Raw genomic sequence first — 23,289 nt, forward strand, 5'->3', positions numbered from 1 at the left:
CTTTCTGTCCTCTTTCTTTCTGTCTATCTTTTTTTCTTTCTTTCTTTCTTTCTTTCTTTGATTGACTCTCCCACACTGAAACGTACGTCCGATGAGATGACAGCTAATTTTCTCATATTCTGCCTGATATCTGGTGATGAATCAAAGATGTCTTTTTTCTCCCCTCAGTGGAGCTCCGCCTCTCCTCAGCCTGTCATGTGGACGCAGTGACTGTCTTTTGGCGTAACGGCGGAACCTGACGTGTAATTTGTGCTCTGGCAGGGCAGCGGAGAGGGAGATGATGTGGACAGGAACAAGTGCTGTACTCTCTGTAACATGTCCTTCACCTCTGGAGTCGTGGCGCAGTCGCACTACCGGGGAAAGATCCACGCCAAGAGACTGCGCTTACTGCTGGGAGAACCTCCTGCCATCACAGCCAAAGGTATGGAGGCGGGGCTAGGGGGTGGGCGGAGAACACCTTGCTCAGGTACAGCCCGCTGACACAGGTCACTCAGCAGGCGACACGGTTTTCATCCCAGAGTAACACCACGGCACTGACCACTCACGGCAGACTCCGGTGGAAACACAAAACTCAAGGTTCATCATGTACCCTGGGGTTAGGATGAAGGTGTGGCAGGTTAATCAGAATCAGAATTTAGTTTAGTGCTGATACAAAGGAAAAAAGATCAATAAAAATGCCAGTGTAAGGGTGATGATATATGTTTGGTAAAACGTAAACTTGGCATGAACTGCCTGTACTTTGCCAGAGTGAAACTGTCCACTGGGCATAAGGAATTTTTAACAAATGTTTTTTCAGCTGTCATCTCAGACCTGCCTTAGTGGAGTTATGGCTTGTAAAGGAGCGTGCATGTGTGCGCGCATGTGTGTGTGTGTGTGTGTGTGTGTGTGTGTGTGTGCGTGTGTGTGGCGTGCTCTCTCTGAGGTCTCTCACACTGACTCCAGCTTCATGGCTTTAAACAGTCGCTTTATACATGAAGGTTGTAAGAGGACAAGGCTGAGAATACGTTTGGGGTTCAAAAGGCTGTCCCGTTTACTGTGGACATGCCTGATCTGATCTGTGTGATGCCTGATCTGACTGTGATCTGTGTGATGCCTGATCTGATCTGTGTGATGCCTGATCTGACTGTGATCTGTGTGATGCCTGATCTGATCTGTGTGATGCCTGATCTGACTGTGATCTGTGTGATGCCTGATCTGATCTGTGTGATGCCTGATCTGACTGTGATCTGTGTGATGCCTGATCTGATCTGTGTGATGCCTGTCTGACTGTGTCGTGATGTGATGCCTGTCTGACTGTGTCGTGATGTGATGCCTGTCTGACTGTGATCTGTGTGATGCCTGTCTGACTGTGTCGTGATGTGATGCCTGATCTGATCTGTCTGATGCCTGTCTGACTGTGATCTGTGTGATGCCTGTCTGACTGTGATCTGTGTGATGCCTGTCTGACTGTGTCGTGATGTGATGCCTGTCTGACTGTGTCGTGATGTGATGCCTGTCTGACTGTGATCTGTGTGATGCCTGTCTGACTGTGTCGTGATGTGATGCCTGTCTGACTGTGATCTGTGTGATGCCTGTCTGACTGTGTCGTGATGTGATGCCTGTCTGACTGTCGTGATGTGATGCCTGTCTGACTGTGATCTGTGTGATGCCTGTCTGACTGTGATCTGTGTGATGCCTGTCTGACTGTGTCATGATGTGATGCCTGTCTGTCTGCGTCGTGATGTGATGCCTGTCTGACTGTGTCGTGATGTGATGCCTGTCTGACTGTGTCGTGATGTGATGCCTGTCTGTCTGCGTCGTGATGTGATGCCTGTCTGTCTGTGTCAGACGAGGGGTGAGCAGAGGAGAGGTGCCAGGGCCGACGCTGAGTCACTCTCTCCGTTTGGATCCGTGTCGAGGGCAAGTCCTCCCTGAGGCGGGACGTGACCCAAAAGCCAAGTGTCTGAAGAGGAAAAGAAAAAGCGGAAGAGGGAAGAGACTCCTGCAGGAGGGGAGGGTTTGGTTTTACAGAGTGAGGGAGTGCAGGGAGAGGAGGAGGAGGAGGAGGAGGAGGAGGAGGGGTTTTCATTGGGAGTTTGGTTCGTCTCCACCCACGTTCCTCTGTGAGCGTCCGTCTGTCTGTCGGTGCTTCATCAGACGCTGGTCTTGGACTGAGGAGGTGTATGTATGCGAAGGAGTAATCTTTGGAGGAGTCACGGTGTGTTTCATATAACTTTGACCTCAGTGAGGATAAGAATGCAGGCGCCTTAGACCTGGCTTAAATAAGTAGATATCATGGGATAACACTGGGCGCTGTTCCAACACTTTCACATGACCCCTTCACCTCGTGTCCTCTTCTGCTAACGTCAGTAAAATGCTAGCGGGACTGAGTGTGCTGAAACAATAGCAAACAGACGTCACATGAATATGTTACTGAGTCCTCATCCAAACTGCCTCTTAGCCTGTTAACGCAGGGAGCAGGGAGAGATAAAAGGCAGCCGTTAGGAGAACTCGGACAGGGCTCGGTCATTTCGCATTTTTCACATTTTTCAGACTTATGTCTCCCAGTTTCCACATTTCACAATGTCTCCCCTTTTCTCAGGCCATTCTCTCTGCTGTTCTTCATGTTCATTAAAGGAGCCATGTGAGAACAGGGACAAAGCCCAGGGGGATGTTCAGACACTTACCTGAGGCAGGTTTGTATCTGAGGATGCTGCAGATGCTTATGGGCTATGGGATGTGGCAGATTATAGATAATACAGTGTATTATCCCAGCATCGATACAGGGACCTGTGTTTTTACAGCCCAATGGGGTGTCAGGTACTGTTTTACTGTGTGTCTGAAACACACAAAAAAAAACCAACAGGGTCATTTCCCTCCTCTTTCTCTGAGGGCTTTCATTTCTCTCTAATGCGCTGTGACAATGCGGTTCACTCGCACATATTTCAGCTGTGTCTGCCTTTTATGGCAGCAGGGAAAGGCGGTTTATTAAGAAACGGGGTCGTTTACTACACAGACGTGAGGCTCTGAATGTGCGGTGGCCAATTTTAGAGTCATGCACGCCTGTGTTTTATATAGAGCTGCCACTCTGCTTTCTGTCTTTAGCTCCCGTTCCGACCAAAACCCTCACTGCTATTCCTCATCACTGATTTGGCCTCATAACCAGCCTGCATCATAAACCCTCTTACTCTCTGTCTTTGTGTCTCTCCTTCCCCCCTTTTCTCTCTCTCTATCTCTCTCCCTCTGCCCCCCTTCACTCTCTCTCTCTCTCTCATTTCAGAAGTAGTGATGATCTGGGTATTTTGAGAGCCAGTCATGTGTAGGTTTCGATGCATTGGGTGACATTGTTTGAGGGAAGGAGAGGAGAGTGGGAAATGGCCAGCTCTGATATTAGTGGCTGACAGATTTGAATTGTTGAGTCCTGTTCCTGTTCTCCTCAGTGTTTCCTTTCCTCACAACCTTGTTCTCTTAGGTAACAGGATAAACGGGTTTTAATGAAGACTCTGTAAGACATCTGTGTAATGTTTGTTTGGTATTTGTCTCATCAAACTCAGTCCTGTTATAACTGTAGTGACTTCAGGAGAAGAGGACATGAAAGGTGAAGGAGTCATGAAAAAGAACTTGAACAGTCAATCAGACACCTCATATACTTATTAAACCCAGGTCTGGTCAACCAGACACCTCAAACATTTATTAAACCCAGGTCTGTTCAATCAGACAGCTCATAAACGTATTAAACCCAGGTCTGCTCAATCAGACCCCTCATATACTTATTAAACCCAGGTCTGGTCAATCAGAGACCTAATACACTTATTAAACCCAGGTCTGGTCAATCACACACCTCATATACTTATTAAACCCAGGTCTGGTCAATCAGACAGCTCATATACTTATTAAACCCAGGTCTGGTAAGTCAGACACCTCATATACTTATTAAACCCAGGTCTGGTCAATCAGACACCTCATATACTTATTAAACCCAGGTCTGGTCAACCAGACACCTCAAACATTTATTAAACCCAGGTCTGTTCAATCAGACAGCTCATAAACGTATTAAACCCAGGTCTGCTCAATCAGACCCCTCATATACTTATTAAACCCAGGGCTGGTCAATCAGAGACCTAATACACTTATTAAACCCAGGTCTGGTCAATCACACACCTCATATACTTATTAAACCCAGGTCTGCTCAATCAGACCCCTCATATACTTATTAAACCCAGGTCTGGTCAATCAGACAGCTCATATACTTATTAAACCCAGGTCTGGTCAATCAGACACCTCATATACTTATTAAACCCAGGTCTGGTCAGTCAGACACTTCATATACTTATTAAACCCAGGTCTGGTCAGTCAGACACCTCATATACTAATTAAACCCAGGTCTGTTCAATCAGACACCTCATATACTTATTAAACCCAGGTCTGGTCAGTCAGACACCTCATATACTTATTAAACCCAGGTCTGATCAATCAGAGAACTCATACACTTATTAAACCCAGGTCTGCTCAATCAGACCCCTCATATACTTATTAAACCCAGGTCTGGTCAATCAGACCCCTCATATACTTATTAAACCCAGGTCTGGTCAGTCAGACACCTCATATACTTATTAAACCCAGGTCTGGACAGTCAGACACCTCATATACTTATTAAACCCAGGGTCCGAGTTCGTTCAGCGTGTTTACATATTTGCAAAAAAAGTTCGTTTTGAGGGCTGAAAGGGACCAAGTGTGAAAACATCCTAATAGTGCAGTGTTTCCCTAATAGTGCAGTGTTTCCCCATTCCATTCCTTATTTCTCAGAAAACACCAATAGAGCAACTCTGACCACAGCTGAAGATTTTTGCTATGGGTCTGAGGACAGTTCAGGCCGTGAAATTCATATCTGCTCACACAGTTGACTGTTACAACACCAATGCTACGTGTATCAGTAGTAAAATCAGGATTTTGAGATTAAACAGTGTGGTCAATGATGGGGGGCGGGGGGGTTATGACACAGTGTAAAATGACTGCTCTGTGTTTTCTTGTCTGGGGAATGGATGTGCTTGTCTTATCAGCTGTCAAAATTTTATCTCAGACAGTCCCAGAGCCACTGAGGTGTTGTGCTGCTCATGCTTTTGTCATTAAAGGTGAAATGCTCTGACATTTCTGAATGTGCAGAGAAATGAATCTGAGGAAAATGAAGTACGTTCTGGATTGTTCCAGGATGAAAAACGCATTTGTCATTGTGGCAGGTGTAAAAAGCACAAACAAGATACCAGATACACAGAAGACTAATGACCTCACGTGTCTGACTATGAAACAGATTCATCATATTAGCGACAGATTCATCATATTAGCGTTCTAAAGCCTCGCTGAGGGTCTGGGCCAAAAGGAGACACCGCGCATCTAGTATGCACTGGGCCATAGGGAGACACTGTGTGGCTGGTTTGCACTGGGCTGACTGGTTTGCACTGGTCCATAGGGAGACGCTGTGTGACTGGTTTGCACTGGGCTGACTGGTTTGCACTGGTCCATAGGGAGACGCTGTGTGACTGGTTTGCACTGGGCTGTAGGGAGACACTGTGTGACTGGTTTCCACTGGGCCATAGGGAGACGCTGTGTGACTGGTTTGCACTGGGCCATAGGGAGACACTGTGTGACTGGTTTCCACTGGGCCGTAGGGAGACACTGTGTGACTGGTTTGCACTGGGCCATAGGGAGACGTTGTGTGACTGGTTTGCACTGGGCCGTAGGGAGATGCTGTGTGACTGGTTTCCACTGGGCCATAGGGAGACACTGTGACACTGTAGATCTTTCTACCAACTACCAACAACATGCAGTACAGTAACAAAAATGTTTTCTTTCAAAAATGCAGTATGTTGGAACACTTGTGTTTTGTATGTAACACTTTACATACCCAACAGGACAAAACCAGGAAAAACATTCAGTAAAAAAAAACGCCAAAACTTAATAATAATGATAAAATAACAATAAAGTGACTCATTTTTACAAATCTCTAAACACAAAAAGACAAAGAAATGCAAAATGTAAGAAATTAGGCTCCATCCTCTGCCTCCTGTGTTGGTCTGGCCACTGAACCTCGTCTACATCACAATCGATGTTCTCCGTGGCTAAACAGAGGGGAAAGAAACTTCTGGGAGTGATGGATCCTGCTGCCAAAAGCCTCCACATCAATTTCACCACGTGCATCCTCCCTGACCTGGAGAAGAGGCACGCAGACAACAATACAATGAGAAATACACTTAGAGCAGTCACCCTGGTGAAGCACATTACACTGGATTACAGGACTGTACTGTGTCTACACAGTGCTGATGTGATAGTAAATTCACATTACACTGGATTACAGGACTGTACTGTGTCTACACAGTGCTGATGTGATAGTCTATTCACATTACACTGGATTACAGGACTGTAATGTGTCTACACAGTGCTGATGTGATAGTAAATTCACAGTATAGTACTTACTTGCACTTAGTCATAGCACTTTCTGGATTTCTTGTAGTCTAATAGTATTGTTTGCCACCGCCAGGTTCACACTAGCAGTCTCCTGCTCTGGTGTGAACAGTCAGTGTCTTCCACCATGGCTTGGTCATCTCTCAGTTTGGCAGAGACCCAAAACTATGATATGATTGGTTACAGTAAGATAAAATAATTTCTTTTTTTTTTCAGTATGAAATGACATTGTAACACTGGCGAACAATCACTGAGTAACATAGGCCAAATGATATGTCAGACTGCAGTATACTACAGTATACATACATGAAGAGCAGTAACATAGGCCAACTGATATGTCAGTCTGCAGTATACTGCAGTATACATACATAAAGAGCAGTAACATAGACCTACTGATATGTCTACTGATATGTCAGAGTGCAGTATACTACAGTATACATACATAAAGAGCAGTGACATAGACCTACTGATATGTCAGACTGCAGTATACTACAGTATACATACATGAAGAGCAGTAACATAGGCCAACTGATATGTCAGTCTGCAGTATACTGTAGTATACATACATAAAGAGCAGTAACATAGACCTACTGATATGTCTACTGATATTTCAGACTGCAGTATACTACAGTATACATACATAAAGAGCAGTGACATAGACCTACTGATATGTCAGACTGCAGTATACTACAGTATACATACATAAAGAGCAGTAACATAGACCTACTGATATGTCAGACTGCAGTATACTACAGTATACACACATAAAGAGCAGTAACATAGACCTACTGATATGTCAGAGTGCAGTATACTACAGTATGCATACATAAAGAGCAGTGACATAGACCTACTGATATGTCAGACTGCAGTATACTACAGTATACATACATAAAGAGCAGTAACATAGACCTACTGATATGTCAGAGTGCAGTATACTACAGTATGCATACATAAAGAGCAGTAACATAGACCTACTGATATGTCAGACTGCAGTATACTACAGTATACACACATAAAGAGCAGTAACATAGACCTACTGATATATCAGACTGCAGTACACTACAGTATACATACATAAAGAGCAGTAGCATAGACCTACTGATATGTCAGACTGCAGTATACTACAGTATACATACATAAAGAGAAGTAACATAGACCTACTGATATGTCAGACTGCAGTATACTACAGTATACATACATAAAGAGCAGTAACATAGGCCTACTGATATGTCAGACTGCAGTATACTACAGTATACATACATAAAGAGCAGTAACATAGACCTACTGATATGTCAGACTGCAGTATACTACAGTATACATACATAAAGAGCAGTAACATAGACCTACTGATATGTCAGACTGCAGTATACTACAGTATACATACATAAAGAGCAGTCAGACTGCAGTATACTACAGTATACATACATAAAGAGCAGTAACATAGGCCTACTGATATGTCAGACTGCAGTATACTACAGTATACATACATAAAGAGCAGTAGCATAGACCTACTGATATGTCAGACTGCAGTATACTACAGTATACATACATAAAGAGCAGTAACATAGGCCAACTGATATGTCAGTCTGCAGTATACTGCAGTATACATACATAAAGAGCAGTAACATAGGCCTACTGATATGTCAGACTGCAGTATACTACAGTATACATACATAAAGAGCAGTAACATAGGCCAACTGATATGTCAGTCTGCAGTATACTGTAGTATACATACATAAAGAGCAGTAACATAGACCTACTGATATGTCTACTGATATGTCAGACTGCAGTATACTACAGTATACATACATAAAGAGCAGTAGCATAGGCCTACTGATATGTCAGACTGCAGTATACTACAGTATGCATACATAAAGAGCAGTAACATAGACCTACTGATATGTCAGAGTGCAGTATACTACAGTATGCATACATAAAGAGCAGTCAGACTGCAGTATACTACAGTATACATACATAAAGAGCAGTAACATAGGCCTACTGATATGTCAGACTGCAGTATACTACAGTATACATACATAAAGAGCAGTAACATAGACCTACTGATATGTCAGAGTGCAGTATACTACAGTATGCATACATAAAGAGCAGTCAGACTGCAGTATACTACAGTATACATACATAAAGAGCAGTGACATAGACCTACTGATATGTCAGACTGCAGTATACTACAGTATACATACATAAAGAGCAGTAACATAGACCTACTGATATGTCTACTGATATGTCAGACTGCAGTATACTACAGTATACATACATAAAGAGCAGTGACATAGACCTACTGATATGTCAGAGTGCAGTATACTACAGTATACATACATAAAGAGCAGTAACATAGACCTACTGATATGTCAGAGTGCAGTATACTACAGTATACATACATAAAGAGCAGTAACATAGACCTACTGATATATCAGACTGCAGTACACTACAGTATACATACATAAAGAGCAGTAGCATAGACCTACTGATATGTCAGACTGCAGTATACTACAGTATACATACATAAAGAGCAGTAACATAGACCTACTGATATGTCAGACTGCAGTATACTACAGTATACATACATAAAGAGCAGTAACATAGACCTACTGATATGTCAGACTGCAGTATACTACAGTATACATACATAAAGAGCAGTCAGACTGCAGTATACTACAGTATACATACATAAAGAGCAGTAACATAGGCCTACTGATATGTCAGACTGCAGTATACCACAGTATACATACATAAAAAGCAAGAGCATGGTGTTGATTATGGTTAATTTACCAGTTCTCATTTCTTAGTGTACTGATGATAGATGCTACTGTGTAGTGGCTCAGGTTTGGCTGAACTCTCTGTCCAGCCTTCCTCATACTCACTGCGTGGCTGAACACATGGTCAACCAGTGTGGCCCTGATCTCATCTGACACAACTGTCCTTCCTCTTCCTCTTCCTCATCCTCGTCCTGCTCTCAGCCCTTGACCTCTAGCTCTTGCTTCACTATAACACTTGCTTCACTTTTATAGTGGTAAAGCTCTGATTTCTAAGTGAATAATTAAGCAACAAGTATTTACACCTGGGCGGCACGGTGGCGCAGTGGGTAGCGTTGTGACCTCACAGCAAGAAGGTCCTGGGCTCGATTCCCGGCCGGGCGGATGGGCGCCTTTCTGTGTGGAGTTTGCATGTTCTCCTCCTGTCTGTGTGGATTTCCTCCATAGATTGTTGTGCCCTATGTAAAGAACTGTGTTGCATTGTTTTGCAAAAAGTGTGATTTAGAATCGAAAACTGAATGTAGAGCAGAAATCGTGCTTGCAGTTTTTGCAGACTTGGTTTAGGGATTTGGTACACGAGTATCAGGTTTCAGTGACTGCATTTCATGTTCTAATTTTAGGGTGTAAATAACTGTGAAAAACTGTAAGTGTCAGAGCTGCAGTTTGATTTACTGGATTGAATCAAAGCGCTCTGGTTCTTCCATGAGTAAAAATGGGTTTTTCAACATCTTCCTCTCCCTTCTTTTTTCTCTCTCATTTTCCATATTCTTTTTTTTCTCTTCTTCGCTCTCATCCTCTGCCTCCTGTATCTTTTCTCAGTTATTTTTCACGGCATTTTCTTAATGCATTTTTCCCCCCCATAAAGAACAGTTGAGCTGAATGATCTTGTGATCGGACACAGATTTCACCAGGTTCTGAAACGTTAACCCGGTGCTTCTGCCCATAGACGTGTCGGCGAGCGAGGGCCAGGTGGAGTTGGACGTCGGGTTCGGGCGGGGCAGACTGTCCCATCGTTACTGCCAGCTGTGTAAGGCGTGGTTCAACAACCCGGGCATGGCACAGCAACACTACCAGGGCAAGAAACACAGGAAGAACGCAGTCCGCGCCGACCTCCTCACACAACTGGGCCAAAGTCTGGACACTGTTGAGCTTAACGGTATGGTAACAAATGTGTGGAGCCAGATAGTGTGTGTGTGTGTGTGTGTGTGTGTGTGTGTGTGTGTGTGTGTGTGTGCGTGCGCGCGCGCATGTGTTTTTTTGTGTGTGTGTGAGTGTTTCTTCCATGAACATCTGTTTGTTAACATTTACAGCACCTCTTGATCAATCATTTCATCGATTTTATCAAGGACACACTCCACAGAAAGCTGGAACTACAGGATTCAAATCTGCATGATCAGTAATATGCTTTTCTTTTCTTTTCTTTTTTTTGTTTTTGGAGTACACTGATACAGTGCCTGAGAGACATATGGCAGTCGTTTGAGACGGCCCTCGGCGCTGTGCAGTCGTTCGAATATCCGCTTCCCGCTGACCTTTACGGGAAGGTCTCTGGAGGCTTTCCAGAGGCTCTGCATTATTCATCAGTGCCTTAACGAGATCTCCACACTGGAAATTATCAATAGGTAATTAACCGTGAGACGGAATACCAATCAGCTCCTCAGCTGACTGACTGAACACATGGCATTAGGAGGTTAAGAAAGCAGCGGTCATTTGGCTTTAGTGCAGCTGAGCACACACGTACATGTGTTTGCATGGGTTTGCTCCCACCACAAAGACCTGCGTGCTAGGATTAGCCCTCCTGTCCGCGACCTTGACCAAGGTACTGGCAAAAAGACCTGGAGTCGGTCCCTGGGTGCTGGTGGCACCTGCTGCCCACTGCTCCTAGCTCATTGTGTGTGTGTGTGTGTGTGTGTGTGTGTGTGTGTGTGTGCACGCACTGCTCAGTTTGAGTGTGTGACAAATAAAGCACTTCTTCTTCGTCACACACACACACACACACACATAAATAAACAGACACACACACACACACACACACACATAAATAAACAAACACACACACACACACACACACACAGGTGCTATTCTGAGGAAAGATTAGCAGCTTCTTGTTATGAAACAGGTCTGAGAACAGTCTTTCCTTGTTTTCACAGCTCTGACTCACAAACATGACTCATCTCTGCAGTTCCATCCAGACCTCACAAGACTGCTTTCTGTTACACACACACACACACACACACACACACACACACACACACACACACACACAGATCGGGAGTTTCTATTTCTGTTTTGGGTGTGTTGCCCAGCTGGAGACTTCCTGTTGAGAGTAGTATATTGTATTGATTAATCTCTGATCTATGTTAAACTGTATTGATGAGGTATCAGGGCAGCCCATTCATTATCGGAGCTCAACCTGGATCTTTCCCCTGACTCAACGGATCCAGCTCTGAACAAAGCCAATAGCCAGGAAAGCTGAAGGCTGCAGAGACACAGAGTGTGTTTGAGTGTGAGACTCAAATGGACCTAAGAGCCCCAGCCTTTTCTCAGTGTTAATGTGTTATGTTTGCAAACGCTCACAAGTCTCAGAAGTCTGTCCCTGCCTGAGACGGCGACCATTTAACACACAGCTGTGAACTACAAACATACCAGTGCATTTCACTACTCTCAGAGTAACTCAGCTACTCTGATCTGTCTGAACACTGACGTCCTGTCAGTGAAGTGGTGACGCTTTTTTATGTCAAAAGATTTCAATTTCTTACATTTACAGGCTCCGTTGGAAAGAAAGCCAGGAAGTTAGTGTTGTGCGGGTCAGTTTTTTAATACCCACACCCACCTGACCTGTTATGAGAGCCAATCCGCACCGCCCGACCCGCAAAAATACGCGTTAATCAGCCACCTGAACCCGACCCAACCCGCAAACCACCAGCTTTAGCCTGTATAGCAGTGACATTCATATCATAGAGTAAAAGAGAACATTTTCTTATTTAGTGCACGTTTCAAAAAGGGCAGACACTCATGTAGACAATGAGGTTTTGCACAAGCCACCGTAGGCTACAGCAAAGTGAGCAGCTGCTTGCCCAAAACGTTAGCACAATACATTGACTGCAAGGCATAGCCTCTTGTATCTTAGCCTAATAGCATCTGAGTCTCTAGGCTACTAAATAAACAGACGAAGTGCTCGAAACAGTTTTCTTTAGTGTTGAAAAGCAGCAAAACAAGTAACCCTTCATTAAAGACATGCACTCTGTCTCTCTCTCTCTCTCTCCCTCCCTCTCTCTCTCTCTCACACCCAAACACAAAAACCAAGTAACCCTTCATTAAAGACATGAACTCTGTCTCTCTCTCTCACACCCACACACAAAAACCAAGTAACCCTTCATTAAAGACATGCACTCTGTCTCTCTCTCTCTCTCTCCCTCCCTCTCTCTCTCTCTCACACACACACAAACCATGCATCCTTCACATCTTAACGGTGAACTTTAACAAAATAGCAGCCTACATGTGTAGGTCTATACTGTCTTTTAGCCAGGTGTTTGACTGCACTGTGTAGGCCGCAGTCTCAGGATTTAACCTGTTTCAATGCACTTTCAATGCGCTTTCAATGCACTTTCAATGCGCTTTCAATGCGTCACAACATGAATGCCGATTCAGGTTTGATGTACCTGTCTTACAGCCATCATATGTGTACAATATGCCTGCATGCAACCTGAAACTTTTTAACTTCTCTCTGACTAAGTTGGCCATACCGTCAGTGATAGCCTCTTCTCTCTGACTAAAACAAAAAGTTTTGGCAGTGTGCAATCTAAACAAAAGCTACGGATACCACTTTGGGAAAAAAGCTTGTAGGTGAAGTCTGTTAACAACACCCTAAAACACATGCATTGACCAAAACCACAATCGCAAATTGCTGATAATGTTGCCAATATGCTATTAGGCCAGGCTGTGATTATAAATTATGCTCTGGCTTAATGCATAATAAACTAGAAGGGCACTTGGAGAGCGCAGACCTCTGCCAAGGCCAGTACTCCACTCTTCTATGATATTCAAATCTGCAACCACAACCACTATATCTGTCAGGATATTTTTCCAAACCCATTAGAACAAAAAGTTGCTTTGTTGTATGTGTAGTCGCAGCACATACACCATTCACACCATTCACTGTAGTCACAACGGGTTCGCGCATGTGCAACAAACTCATTATTCCCTGATCTTACAATGTTAACGTAAGTGGAGAATAATTTATACGTGGATCCAGCCCTGCTCCATAATTTAATGGGCTCTTCCTTGGCCCACGCTAAACCCTTCCACCAAGATTCATGAAAATCAGCCTCATAGTTTTTCTGTAGTCCTGCTGACAAACAGGCAGACAAAGCAACAGCCAGGGCGTAAGAGGACCTGCACCTTCCAGTGCGTGTGGGTGTGTTTGAGGGGGGCAGGGGGGTGGAAGGTGGACTAGTAATCACAGCCTATTGCAGTTTGGAGAGCCTAGAACACAAAGCCTATAGCAGGAAATGTCTCTGTCAGTTATTTATAACTTTGTCAGAACGCTGCTTTGTCACTTTTTGACCCGACCCGCCTGAACCCTTGATATTTTCCAGTAAGCTTACCTGAACCCACCTGATACGCTTACCCAAACCCGCCCGACCCGCGGGTTATGGGGTCAACCCACGCATCACTAAAGCACACGCTTTTTTTAAGTCACTTGGTCACATCACAGTCAAATTCTGTTTGGCAAGGACAATGATTCTGCAGCCAGTAGGACTTTCTCTCTCTGTCTCTCTGTTCCTCTCTCTCTCTTTCTCTTTCTCTCTCTCTCCTTCTCTGTCTCTCTCTCTCCTTCTCTGTTTCTCTCTCTAACACAGCATCCTCATTGTCTTATTCTGTTGTTTGTATACACTCCAGCACTGCTGTGTTTTACCTGGCTTGATACACAGAACATTTTGGCAGGTGTGGTAATTACCTCAACAGTGAAAAATAAAAGAGGAGGAGTCACTACACCACAGACTCTCTCTCTCTGTTTCTCTCTCTCTCTCTCTCTATTCTCTCTCTCACTCTCTCTCTCTCTCTCTCTGTGTGTGTGTGTGACATACATTAGAGGCATGTTTAACAACCCACCATCTGCCCCAGCTAATCATATTACATGCCAAGACAGAGTGAATGTCAGCCCTATGCACTCACAAGCTGTGACTCACTGTCAGCCCTGAAAAATAACTTTGTGCTTGAAAAGATGTATGTTGTTTTGTATATTCATTCATAAAAAGACAGAGAGAGAGGACTTGATCTTTGTCTCAGCCACCCCTGTCAGAGGGAAAGCCCTCGTATATGTATCACAGGTGCTTCTATTCTCTCTTCTCTCTCTCTTTGTGTGTGTGTGTGTGTGTGTGTGTGTGTGTATGCGTGTGGTCTGTGTGTGCGTGTGCGTGTGTGTGTGTATGCGTGTGGTCTGTGTGTGTGTGTGTGTGTGTGTGTGTGTGTGTGTCAGGCCTGAAGAGGAGTCACACGTGTGAAGTCTGCCGTGTCACGCTGAACTCTGTGGCCCAGTACCACGCCCACCTCCAAGGCTCCAAACACCAGAATAAGTGAGTGTCTTCACTGGAATAATCAGTCCAATACACAAACACCAGAATGAGTGAGTGTCTTCACTGGAATAATCAGTGCAGTACACAAACACCAGAATGAGTGAGTGTCTTCACTGAAATAATCAGTGCAATACACAAACACCAGAATGAGTGCCTTCACTGGAATAATCAGTGCAATACACAAACACCTTTCAATACCAGTTGTGTTACTAGTTATAGGCTACTTGTTGCTTGTAAACTGTATGTCACCTTAACTCCCCTTTATAGAGCTACAGGATGTTTCATCATAGACCATGTAATATGTAAAACCCGTTTTGACCAGAGGACTCACTGAAAAATAAAATTCAGTTTTATGTGGATTTCGGGTTCTGGATACATGACTAAGGAAAGAGCAGAGCTCTGTGCTGGTTTACTGCTTAACCTGCTTAATCAAGAGGAGAACAGCACAGAGAACAGCGCAGAGAACAGCACAGAGAACAGCGCAGAGAACAGCACAGAGAACAGCACAGAGAACAGCACAGAGAACAGCGCAGAGAACAGCACAGAGAAGTGGGAATGGAGTCATATGATGAAAAGCTCAGGCTTGCGTAGCGTTGAGTGATGATGAAAGTCGAGAGCCGTTGGCAACTGGAGAACGTGCAAAGGCTCCTGGGAACGCGACCAAGTTTACGCTTCACCACTTCGCTTCGTCACTTTACAGACGGATAGTCCAGGGTTGAGGTAAGGAGAGCTGGTTTTTTTGTGGCCCCTGCCCTGTCTGCCACACTCTGAGGGTGTATTCCCACAAGCTGCATGTGTGAAAGCGAAGACGCAGCCTGGTCGTTCACGGTCCACGGACACAGCGGGGGGGGGGGGGGGGGGGGGGGGGGGCTCAGGGAGGGAGGCGTATGCTGCGTGAGAACGGAATGCACGAGAGACACTGCACACTTGTTCACTCCCACTGAAAACCACAGGAACGGGCACATGCCAGTCGATCCACACCCTGCCACCCGCGGTTTGCCATGGGACGTCCACAACCTCACCAGTCCTATCACTATAGGTCATTAAAGGTCACGACTTTTTCTTTGTAAACACCTTTTCTACAAATCCTTGACCTTTACGAGTCCATCAAATAAAATCCTCTGACCTCACGCCTACGTTAAACATCCTGACAAATCAGGACAGTGGAAAACAGAGCTCCTGGGATTTTGGTCCAATCAGATCCTCTGTAACAGAGGCCGAGGCATGCTGGGATTGGAAAATCAATGAAGGATCGATATGTAAAACGATAAACATCTCAACACAGATACTGATGTGGACCATCATCAGTGCAGCCAATTAGCATCTTACTGTAAATCCAGGCTTCTGAAAACAATACGTCTACTCTCAAATATCAACAGCAGCACCTCGTCAAAACATGGTGCGTGATCCTTGTCAGAGTCCTCTAATTGTTATGGTCTAACATGTTTAAAGTGTTTGAAGACCTGGGCCTTGTTCTGTTTCTCTTCTGTAGTCCCTTTTTCCAGAGTTGTCTGTTTGATTTGATGCACACAATCCTGGGGGGTATTTCAGAAAGTGGGTTTAGTGAAAACTCAGAGTTAGTTAACTTAGAGTAAGTAGTAACCCTCCTGACAGAACAGTCCTGTGGTTTCATTCTCCTAGCAAAACAAAGTGAGTTGTCTGTTTGTTTCGATGCATACTGTCCTGTGAGAGTTGTAGTAACTTCAGAAGACGAGGTGCTCTGTGACTCTTGACTGGCTCCGTTCAGGACCGTTGGACTGGGGAAGAATGGAGTGTAAGATTTCATAAGCCGACCGTGATGAAAGAGCAGGACCGCAGAGCTTAAGGTTGACCACACTCGTAAAGGTCAGGACAGTGACCTCTGGAAATCACGATGGTAACCGTGATTCTGCTGTGTTCTGCTAATGAAGCTGTGTGTTCATTAGCTGTGAATCCTTCAGGTTACGATGCAACACTAGATCAATCACAGTCAGGCCACCTTTGGCCTCTCGACTCCCACATCAGAGCTAATAGAGGCCCATAAAATCCTCATCCATCAGCCTCAGAAACAACCCCCCCACCCCCCACCCTCCCTACCCCCCTGCTCCCCCCCCCCCCCCCCCCCCCCCCCCCCCCCCCCCCGGTGATAGAGATGACTGGAGGGGTGGGCTTAAGCACCTGGTGGACTGTTTCCTATGGGTGTGTTTTGTAATGTGACTGAATGGTGCTTTGTGCCTCGCAGATTGGGTCTGTTTGGCCTGCCCGAAGGTCAAAGCTCATTTTGTATTTCTTTTTCTCTTTTTCAGCTTAAAGAACAAGTGACTTCTGACTTTACCAAGATCTGGAGTTCTGTTTGGAGTTCTGTTTGGAGTTCTGTTTGGCAGGGGCAAGTACAGAGTACCGTGCACCACTCAGTCTTACTAACTATTGCCCAGGTAGTCTGTCTCTCCATCTCTGCTGTCTTTCTCTCTCTGCTCTGTCTCTCTCTCTCTCTCTGCTCTATCTATCCCTCTCTCTCTCTCTCTTTTTCTCTCTCTCTCTCTCTCTCTTTCTCTCTCTCTTTTTTTCTCTCTCTCTCTCTCTCTCTCTCAGTCGTCAGTTGTCTCTGTCTCAGCTGTGTGCTACATTATGCACTGTAAACATTGGGGTCACGTGCAGTGTAAACATTGGTGTCACGATGTAGGGTCAGGGTCGTATGTTGGAGGGAGAGCGGTGTGACTGAAACCTCTGCCATGTCCTATAGATATGATTAAATACAGATATGATTTATGTAAAATGTTGTGTTGTGAATATAATGCCAGAGTTTGTATATGTCACATTCATAATGTTCATTTTTACAGTAGCATAAATACATGGAGAGAGAATTTGAAGAAGTTGACTGATAAATGATAATATGTCAGAAAGCTTTGTTAATTGTTTCCATTCTATATAAACTTTTTAATATATAAATGATTGGATTATTTATTTTATTTTTCAAGTAAATTATGTGTTTGATGTAAAAATGTGTGTATTTTTTTCTTTGTTTAATGTTTTGTATGCAACTTTTATTCATTCAGACATTTTATCTGGTACGTTGTGTAATTCATATGAGAAATGTTGGCTGGACTGGGCTGTCATTTTTGTCTCAGGGACATTTGTGTCATGTTTTATTCCTGTGTAAACTGCGTTTCTGTGAAAAATGAGGCAGGTTAAAAGTCATGAATAAAATCATGACTCATTGAGCAGTAGAATTTGTTCTCATTTAAGAGTTGTGGTTGGGTCCATGTGTGATCCTGCGTTAGCTAACCTACGGCACACGTAACGTCACTCTTAAGGTTTTATTCCACCTGGATGGCACACGATGGGCGTATTCTTTGGCACTGTGCCTGTCCTGTCTACCTATACCTGTCATGTCTACCTGAAAGGACTCATAATTCATCATTTAGTTTACACATTTACTCAGACAAAGTCAACTCTACCAGACAATGCCAGATTTCACCTAAGCATTGTGTTCTGTGGATTATGTAAAATCTTGCACCCTCTAAAATGAAGGATTTAATAAATTCCACTTTTAAACCTTTGTCACTGGATACTGTATCATATTTGAGTGCTTGTATCATCATGAGTATGTTTTAATATGCATCACATCACAGGACATGACATCACACAACAAAGCATCACATCACAGGACATGACATCACACAACAACGCATCACATCACACGACATGACATCACTTCCCATCATATAACACATCACATGTCACATCACAACACAACACAATAAAATGTAACATATGGTCACAACTAATCATGTCACATCACGTAACACCACACATCACAGCTCACAACACATGTCAAACCGTTTCAAAGAGAAACAGTATCTCATGCTAATAATAAACCTTCTAAAATCCCAAAGGTCCTGTTTTGCATCCTGGGTTTGGCGTTTATCCTCCGTGCTCATTTTGCCTCCTTTGTGAGGTGAGGGATCCAGGAGGCTTCAGAAGATGAAAGAAAATCTTCAGAAATGAGACTCCCACCAGATCATCTCTGAATCTAGTGCACACCCTGGAGGGCTCTCCTTTCTACAGCTCCTCCATTCTGCTGACTGTCCCCAGATGTGCAGAGAGAAGACAGCTTTCTGTATGTTCCCTGCGTTGGTGGGAAGACAGCTTTCTGTATGTTCCCTGCGTTGGTGGGAAGACAGCTTTCTGTATGTTCCCTGCATTGGTGGAGGTAGCGATCAAAAGACTTGTGATTTTTCTTGGTTCAGTATTCACCTGAACACATATGTCCGATGCTGAGAAGAATGGCCTTCAGGGTTTTTATATGTTGCTCTAAGGTGCTAATTCTCACACTGTTGGCCCTGCAGGGGCCTGTGCTCCTAACTTAGTCAAAGCATTTCATAGTCTCTTCCAGTCACTCTCTCTTGGGACATCGGACCTAGTAAGCTCAGCTCGGGAAGTCCAGACTCCCGATGACGGACGCATTTGGAACAGTAGCGTTCGTGCTGACATAACAAGAGGAATCTCTGTGATCATGCGCACACACACACACACACTGTAAGCAGTGAGTTTAACCTCTGCATGTAACGCACCCTATACACACGGGTAGTGTGTGCGCGCACACACCAGGAGCAGGTGCAGTGGGTATTACGCAATTGGGGGTTAAGTGCCTTGCCCAAGGGTACTTCAGCCGTGGTTGTTGAGGGAAAGCGCTGTTCACCCACTCCCACTTTTTCGTGCCGGATCCCAGAAACTGAACCGGCGGCCCAAAATCACAGCTCAGCTACAGCTGGCTTGGTCCGCTAGCTGATGTCACATCGCCGAACATTTAAAGGAAGTGCTATATTTATCGACCCATATTCGTAATATGAAAAATTATTTTATCACCTGAAAAATCTTAAAGACTACATTTGATGAAAGAACAACAGTCATAATACGAAACTTACAGCTACGAGATAGTTCTGCCGCCATTGTCGCCACTTTGTGTGAAGTGATCTGGGAATCTTGGCTACCCAAGTCACCTACTGATGCATCCTTGATAAAAACCCACGAATCGAGGACACATCCGGGTATTTGATCTGTACTTGGCTAGATGCGAACTTTAAATTGGTACCGTGACTAATGACGTTTCACGAGTCCATGAGAACACAAGTGGGGCCTACAGAGAACAACGCATATTGAGAAACGGTCTCTTCGTGGAGTGAATTTACACACTCAAGATAGCACTGAAAGGGACACTAAGATCAAAGCTTTTACAAAGCTGAAGGCGCATAGCATACCTGTCTATCCGATAAAAGCCGATAACACGCAAATAATGTCTATATAAGAGATTAGCTGTACATGTAAATCAATTAAAAATGCATAGCGGTATTTTCATACCACTGCCTACTTGACTAAAATCACCTACCGGCATGTACTGCTTATCTCACGATGTTATGTCTGACAGAGAAACAGTTGGCGCAGCTGTGAGATAAGAGATCTCCATCCACTGCGTCGCTGACGGCTTGTTTCTACTCACTCATGGAAATCAGTGAGGCAGAGTTATTCAAACCTCTCAGTCAAGAAGATTCGATCTTCTTGACTGATACCTTAAGTGTCTGAAATAGAACTACGTCGCTCTGGTTAACCGACAGTATACACACGTGCGAGCAAACGTATTGATAGGGCGTTTGGATATTTGTTCGTTTGCAATTCATGTTTTGATCAGAAGGTGGAGACATTCTCTGAATATCTTTGAAAAATGCGTGGCGCTCCTACATGAATCTGCAAACAGAAGTTATTTTTAGTTACAAACTGGGCCGTTGTGCTGATTAAGACGTTAGTAAATAGCCTAACGCCCCAGCAGTACGCTGGTGATGTAGGTTTCTTTGCCAGACCGAGCGGCTAAAGAGAGCATTCAGTTCAACTCAGTGCAAAATGTAGTGCGTATAATATTCAGTTCAGACACATGTAGACAATGTTAAACGACGGCAAAAATTGTATATCATGTAGTGAATATACTTTACAGCACAAAACATTACAGACAATAATCCTGTATCACTTTTAGGACTGTGAATCTGATGATGTCTTAGGTCATTTAAGCAGAAATAGGCTATTGAAAATTCTTAAGGGGTCAACTTTCAAGCAACGCTGTATGTGTGAAAAGGTGGAGTGCAGTGGAATTGGAGCAGAGGCCAGTTTTCCCAATTAAATATAGCGGAAATCTTTTAGTAATTCACTGGGTTAAACAGGGGAGACAATAACATTGAGCCTCATTCAGCAATATCTTGAGTGTTTTTCTTAAATTTGTACTTGAAAAAGGTCCCAAGAAAAAGTCTACGTCAGGTTTCTGACGTGTTATTAAACTGCAGAATTGTTCGCGTCTTTGTTCTTATAATGATGAATCCCATGCTCATTGTAAACTGAAAGAGCGTGCCAGTTTTTCTCAGTTAACATGGCTAAACGCCCCGCCAATCCCCATACAATGGCAAGAGACTGCAGGTCCGAGCGCACACACAGAAATCTGTGGAAGCCCGAAGAAAGCTGGCTTCATTGCGACTTTATTCCTCACAATTCTGACTCTTTTCTCGTATTTTTGACTTTTCTCCTCTCGCAATTCCGACGTTTTTCCGCACTCGCAATTCTGACTTTATTTCTCGTAATTCTGAGTTCTTTTCTAACAATTAACAACAGGTAGTTTAAGACAGCACTTCTGCTCCAGCTTTAATGGTGCGATGCAGCGCGCGTACAGTAGTAGACAGGAGCGAAGGCTACAATGGCTACGTCTGCTATGTCCGGGTATTTTAATATTTATCCATATGTATAAAAGTAAACTGATTCTCACACACCTGCTTTACAACCTGTCAGGTTTCAGATAGGATAACCCATAAGTAGTGTATGTAAAACTACTGCTCACTTATCACAGTCTCCATCAACTATTATATTCTCATGTTGCTCTTTTTGTTCATTATACAGAAGTATGAATAAATATGCACTACATTCTGGAGTGTTACATGAAGTGTTAGTGTAGTGTTTATTTATTTTAAAAGACCATAATGCTTTGTAAAATAATGAAAATAATTATTTTAAAAAATTATTAAAATATTATCATAATTTAAATCCTGTAATATTATACAACTGTAGAATTGAATAAAATGGAATAAACAGTTATTTTGCACAAAAACCTGTCTGCACTCAACTGTGTGTAAGTGTGCTCTTGAGTGTGCGTACATTCTGTTCTTACCCAAGAAAAAACTCCAAATAAGAAAACATTGGTAAATGTCAGAAAACTGCATAAGTAGGTTTTAACAACAAGTTTCTTCATAAGAATGGTCAGTGAAAGAGGCCCATTAATCTTTCAGCAAACTGGGTGGACGATAACATTAATTCTTTCAGAAAATCGCTGGGTCCAACATGGTTGACAATAACATTCTAATGAAGTTCAGTTCAGTAAAGTCCCGTAAACTAAAAAATATCAATAAAGGTCAATTTAAGAATGGAAGAAAAACAGGAACGTGTTTGGAGCAGAGTAGAGCCTGCTCGGGGCTTATCAGACAGGAATCCCTGCTCTCAGGAATGACTGGACGTGATCTGGCCCTGTTTACAAAGATCGTGGGTGTGGCCTGGCCCTTTTTTCCAGTGACGGTGGGTGTGGTCTGGTCATGTTTACCAAAGACGCAGCTGATGCTGATGGCTCCAGTCCTGTGCTCTACATGTTTACTGTATGTTCCAACGTTTTTTGCTGTTGTTGTTGTTGTTTTTTATTTTATTTTTGGACAAAGTCACAGTGCACATCCTTTCCCCTTCACATACCACCCCAGCGGGAACACTGTCTCAGGGAACGTGACGATTCTTGGTCGGCATTTTCCCAGTTTAGATCTCTCTTAATTTATCCCTCCGAATATAAGTGACCATTAAGTTATCATAATACTATATAATACTATACATTACATAGTGCCCTAAGATCCACATTATAGTTCTTTGCTCATGAAACTACTGCTGCAAAACAGTGGAGAAAATGGCAGAAAATTCTGACAATTTTTAAAAACATACTCTTACGGTGTCTTAGAATCTATGGTCACAGTAAAAACACTTTCAATGTTTCTTATATTTCAGCATCTTTTTAATGAAACTCTCTGTGGCACCATTCCTCAGAGAAGCGCTCAGTACACATTAAATATCAAATTACCACATACAGAACCTAACATGTCACATGTAGTGGCAGTGCATTTGCAACATCAGGAATAACAGTAAAAGACCCTAAAATATCTATTAGGTGCAAAGGGTGAAATAGTGAAACATCTCTCCTGTGAGATGGAGAGTGCACCGGAGTGATCTGGTCTCTGTGAACTGAACAGGATCTTGCCCCCTGTTTCAGTGTTCAGTCAGGCATGTGTCTCTCCCATTATGAAACCGAATGCAGCGTCCAGTGAGAGTGAAACGCATGTGGTTGGGTGTTAAAGTTACAGTTTAATCAGCAAACTCCATAACCCCATTGTCTCCGCGGTTACCACAGCCTGGAGCGCAGTCTTCAGCCCCCTGTCCACATCAGAACACAGTGA

At 43.7% G+C, this 23,289-nt stretch overlaps 1 protein-coding gene across 1 annotated transcript in view; it reads left to right on the plus strand.

Moving 5' to 3' along the window:
* Nucleotides 1–23,289, plus strand: part of zmat4b (zinc finger, matrin-type 4b) — a 36,067-nt gene extending 12,778 nt beyond the window's left edge. Inside the window, exons 4-8 of the mRNA XM_030768121.1 lie at nt 262–421; nt 10,159–10,368; nt 14,692–14,788; nt 23,106–23,156; nt 23,244–23,289. Coding sequence (XP_030623981.1) covers nt 262–421; nt 10,159–10,368; nt 14,692–14,788; nt 23,106–23,156; nt 23,244–23,289 — 564 coding nt within the window. The remainder of the gene's footprint in view (nt 1–261; nt 422–10,158; nt 10,369–14,691; nt 14,789–23,105; nt 23,157–23,243) is intronic.

Source organism: Chanos chanos, chromosome 3, assembly GCF_902362185.1.
Source record: "Chanos chanos chromosome 3, fChaCha1.1, whole genome shotgun sequence".
Classification (NCBI taxonomy): domain Eukaryota; kingdom Metazoa; phylum Chordata; class Actinopteri; order Gonorynchiformes; family Chanidae; genus Chanos; species Chanos chanos.